Source organism: Eutrigla gurnardus, assembly GCF_963514095.1.
Source record: "Eutrigla gurnardus genome assembly, chromosome: 13".
In the NCBI taxonomy this organism is placed as follows: Eukaryota; Metazoa; Chordata; class Actinopteri; order Perciformes; family Triglidae; genus Eutrigla; species Eutrigla gurnardus.
The window spans coordinates 1,147,589-1,152,424 of NC_139936.1; the positions used below are offsets into that span (position 1 = coordinate 1,147,589).

At 43.6% G+C, this 4,836-nt stretch overlaps 1 protein-coding gene across 2 annotated transcripts; it reads right to left on the reverse strand.

The window, feature by feature from the left end:
* Positions 1-1,648: 1,648 nt before the first annotated feature.
* LOC311022968 (type-2 ice-structuring protein-like) lies at positions 1,649-3,733 on the reverse strand. 2 transcript variants are annotated; one of them, XM_084024600.1, is made up of 5 exons: positions 3,625-3,733; positions 3,118-3,248; positions 2,676-2,810; positions 2,493-2,604; positions 1,649-1,749 (listed from the first exon to the last, which is right to left on the reverse strand). In XM_084024600.1, exons 1-5 carry the CDS (start codon positions 3,677-3,679, stop codon positions 1,679-1,681), a joined length of 504 nt encoding a protein of 167 aa, XP_083880726.1. In that variant the 5' UTR covers positions 3,680-3,733; the 3' UTR covers positions 1,649-1,678. The 2 variants fall into 2 exon arrangements, with proteins under 2 accessions (XP_083880726.1, XP_083880725.1); XM_084024599.1 differs by having other exon boundaries at positions 3,118-3,263; positions 3,625-3,720.
* Between the last annotated feature and the right edge of the window lie 1,103 nt (positions 3,734-4,836).

Genomic DNA, 4,836 nt, shown 5'->3' on the forward strand with positions numbered 1-4,836 from the left:
TCAGAAACTGCTGATCTACTGGGATTTTCACGCACAACCATCTCTAGGGTTTACAGAGAATGGTCCAAAAAAGAGTAAATATCCAGTGAGCGGCAGTTCTGTGGGCACAAATGCCTTGTTGATGCCAGAGGTCAGAGGAGAATGGCCAGACTGGTTCGAGCTGATAGAAAGGCAACAGTAACTCAAATAACCACTGTTACAACCAAGGTATGCAGAAGAGCATCTCTGAACGCACAACACGTGGAAGCTTGAGGCGGATGGGCTACAGCAGCAGAAGACCACACCGGGTGCCACTCCTGTCAGCTAAGAACAGGAAACTGAGGCTACAATTCACACAGGCTCACCAAAACTGGACAATAGAAGATTGGAAAAACGTTGCCTGGTCTGATGAGTCTGGATTTCTGCTGCGACATTCGGATGGTAGGGTCAGAATTTGGCGTCAACAACATGAAAGCATGGATCCATCCTGCCTTGTATCAACGGTTCAGGCTGCTGGTGGTGGTGTAATGGTGGGGGATATTTTCTTGGCACACTTTGGGCCCATTAGTACCAATTGAGCATCGTGTCAACGCCACAGCCTACCTGAGTATTGTTGCTGACCATGTCCATCCCTTTATGACCACAGTGTACCCATCTTCTGATGGCTACTTCCAGCAGGATAACGCTCCATGTCATAAAGCGTGAATCATCTCAGACTGGTTTCTTGAACATGACAATGAGTTCACTGTACTCAAATGGCCTCCACAGTCACCAGATCTCCATCCAATAGAGCACCTTTGGGATGTGGTGGAACGGGAGATTGGCATCATGGATGTGCAGCCGACAAATCTGCAGCAACTGCGTGATGCTATCATGTCAATATGGACCAAACTCTCTGAGGAATGTTTCCAGTACCTTGTTGAATCTATGCCACCAAGAATTAAGGCAGTTCTGAAGGCAAAAGGGGGTCCAACCCAGCACTAGCAAGGTGTAACTAATAAAGTGGCCGGTGAGTGTATATGCTGATTATGACACGCAGTCATAGTGCCACCTACTGGCAACAGAAAGTTAAAGCTCAGTGTACTTAGTCAAATCTTCCCAAAACTTGACAACCTTAATAAGTCATGGCCTGATTTGGAGATTCCTCACATCTAAGGAAACTTGGCACACCCATTAAAAATGCTTAAATGTGTTATTTGATATCATTTTTGTGCTTGGGTGTGTCAAAGGTGCTTGATACCCCCCTCTACAAATTTCTAAAGAAGAAACCCTTGCAGATTGATTGCAGTTGTTAACACCTAACAACTAAAAAATAAATAAAAATATTGAGTCCTGCTCACACATTCGTTCCCATATTGATGAGTACTCTTGCCCACTACAAGAAGTGAGTTCCTCTGCCCCTTTTAATAACACATCAACCATTTGTCTGTTTGTGACCATACATTTTGACCTTTAAATTATGCAGAACATTAATCAAATTACAGAACCTGCTGTTTGAGGTGAAAAAGTACAAAAGAATCAGAGTCTATGTGTTTCAATTCTCCATTTTGAGTTTTTATTGTGCATCAAAACTTAAGATTCCTCTTCGTAAAGAGCAAAGAGGAAGTCCTCTGCTGATGTCATCTGTTCAGCAGTGTTGCAGCCAATCGGAGAAAATACACGTGATGACACAAATACATTCATACTGTCAGCTCAGGAGTTACTGCATGGCCTTGCTACAGACGGATGCATTAGAGGTCGAACAATCCTGATCGTCCCAGCAGGTTGAACCTGTGAACACAACAAACACAATCAGGGCTTCAACATCTCAGCAGAAGATTTCAGATATCAGTGATGCTAAAGACCGATATTTTCACCGTATGGATGAGGAAGCTACAGGTGGAAATCACCTGAAAACCCTGATTCATACATTTTTTTGATGTGTGCATACGTATTCTTCAAAATTGGTCAATAGTGCAATAGGTTTTTGGCAGTCAGGTGTAATGCAGAAAGAAGCCTCTTACAGGTATGGTACATAAACAACAACAGGAAGTCAGCCATTTTCAAGTAAAAGTGCCATTTTTGTACTTCAACAAACTCCTACTTTCAATAGTAAAGTAAAACAAAAACAAACAAAATAACATTGATTGTTCAGATGCAGTGGCGGTTCTAGACAAATTTTACTGGGGGGGCCAAGGTGGGGCCAATGTTTGATCAGAGGGGCACATTAAAAAATGGAAAGTGCCGTTCTCACTCTCATCTCGCATCCGGCAAGGCAGTGTTTGGGTGCGTCGCTCTAATTATTCCGTGTAGAGCGCTGAGTCACATTAGTTCCGCTTTTGGCGCTAGCGCATAAAATCGTAATAACTTGATCAATTTATTTCATTTTCATTTTATCATTCAGTCAGCTTATTCAGTCAGCTCTGGGGGGGCCACAGGGGGGGCCTGGGACATTTTTACAGGGGCACTGGCCCCTGTAGGCCCCCGTGTAGAACCGCCACTGTTCAGATGTCTAACAACATGTTGTGATTTACCTCCATGATTCATCTGAAGACAAGCCTGGTTGCCATTGAGATTGTTGGGTTCTCCTGAACACCAGGATGTATAGGTGAACATTGAGCCATCAGTCCAGAGCCAAACTTTGCTCTAGATCACAGAAGACAAAATATGTGAAAGTGTCACTTCATCAGGAATTGCAAAAGCTAGTGATGAAGTACCTCTTGGCAGTCAGAGCCTCCAACCCAGACTTCTGGGTTTTCTGAAGTCTGTGCTCTGATCATTCCCAGAATGAAGTTCTCCTCTTCGGTGCTGTGTACCGATGCAAGGTTTGCATTCATGGACTGGCAGTGTTTCTACAGAGGAGATGGACAGACAGATGTAAAGCTGAACTCTGATGCTGCACATGTCATGGTCTCCTCAAGCAGGTGGACGGAGATTTGGCTCAAATATCAAGCAATATTTAATTTGTGGTTGACACTCGTTTTCAAGTCTCAAATTTTCTCCCCATTTGGTACAAATCTTATGTTAATGACTGGATAATTTAAACAGTGTCCTTGAATTTCACATTAAAAATATTTTGAATGAACATGGAAATGAAAGGTGGAGATGGAGACACCAAGTCAGAGGAAAATGCTGATGAGACAACAACTGATTGATTACCTCAGCATCGACCCAAGCCCGTGTTTTTGGCACGAAGCTGAAACAGCGACCGTTGAACTCATTCCAACCATCGGGACAAGAAGGGGCTGGGGCGTCAGTGGCTGGGGCGTCAGTGGCTGGGGCATCGGTGGCTGGGGCATCAGTGGCTGTGTCGTTGGTGGCTGGGGCATCGGTGGCTGGGGCATCAGTGGCTGTGTCGTTGGTGGCTGTGTCGTTGGTGGCTGGGGCATCAGTGGCTGGGGCGCCGGTTGCAACAGCTATGAAGACAAACAGACAATAGTGGGCTGTGTAATATATGAATTTAACAGCAAACAGGTGAAGCTGTAGAATCATACGGCAGCAGGTCATCATTGCAAGTCCCCTTCTTTTAATGTACACATGAGTCATGTGTATCTGTGTATCAGCACATGTATGTGTATCTGAACATATATCTGTGTACCATGTATCTTTCCTCTCACGGCTGTTAAAGCTCCACAGATGAAGTTGAACAGAGATACTCACCTTCACCGTCAGCTGAAACCAAGGCCATCATGGCACAAACGAGCAGAGATGCTGCCAGCATGTTGGTGGTGGAGATGATGATGATGATGATGATGATGATGATGATGATGATGGAGCTTCTAAAGGAGAGAGACAGATGACTTACAGTGGTGAAGGGAACAGAGCACAAGAGGAAGGAGAGAAGATGTGGAGAGAGAAGAGAGGAGAGTTGTAACCAACCTGCTGAAGAAGGATCTTCTCTGTGAAGAGCTGCTGAACTAGAGGACAGAGCAGCTTTTATACACACTTCTCTACATGAAGGTCACCACATCTCTTTACTTTTTGAAGCTTATCAACCTGGATATCAACAAATCAAAGGGCAGCACATACCACGCTGTTGTTTTTGAAATGTGGTTTCAGCCCACTTCTCCTTCTATACTCATCTCTTTTTAAGCTCAGAAATAGCACATTATGTATCAATGTATGTTGTTTCTGCCCCATCATCGGTATTCCAAGATAGTAATTATTCATAAATAATTATTGGCAATATTCCAGCACCGTCTTCCAACTCAGGTTTCATCTTGATCTTAACTTCACATCAGTAAAGTTTCATGCCGCCAATTCGCATCCCCGGCATGACACGTGGATTGGACAGACCCTTGTCGGGACAGACGACAGACAACGGATGGACCCCCATCAGGATGATGGATGTTGCTGACGGACGGCTGCCTGTTTATTGATTGTTCCATCTTTGTTTTTACACCAGAATGTCCCATCCAGAGAGGGAAAATTTACATAACATTTTTACATTTAGGGCATTTAGCAGATGCTTTTGTCCAAAGCGACTTACAACATTAATGCATTGAAAAATTAATGCTTTAATTCCACAAATTCGTCACACGTTTATGCGTTGATTTAGACAGCTCTGATATAAACATCTAGCAAAGGGCTCTAAACCTCCTCTGTGGTAGTTTCTGCTACAGTCGGACCATGTTTTGCTATCATGAGTCAAAGAAAAATTCCCTCAGTGAAAATACCACAGCTGGAAGTTAATTCAAGCAGCACAAATAGGGGGAAGGGTCTTCAGGCGGACTTTAAATCTGCAGAAACTGATATTTTGTCCATTTGTTTTCAGCAGAAACAAGCTGTGAACAAGTTATGTTGGACTTGTTAGTGTACAGTTGTTAATTTCCACATTCAACATGAACATGATTGTTCATGTGTCCATCTTAAAGTTAA

Bases quoted from the DNA above. Each gene is read 5' to 3' on its own strand.
- LOC311022968 (XM_084024599.1), bottom strand. From the start codon at position 3,679: ATGCTGGCAGCATCTCTGCTCGTTTGTGCCATGATGGCCTTGGTTTCA. The intron at 3,264-3,624 runs GTGAAGGTGAGT...CCAACGACACAG, and splicing joins GGCCTTGGTTTCAGCTGACG to CCACTGATGCCCCAGCCACC. The intron at 1,750-2,492 runs GTAAATCACAAC...TTGTGTTCACAG, and splicing joins TCTTCAGATGAATCATGGAG to GTTCAACCTGCTGGGACGAT.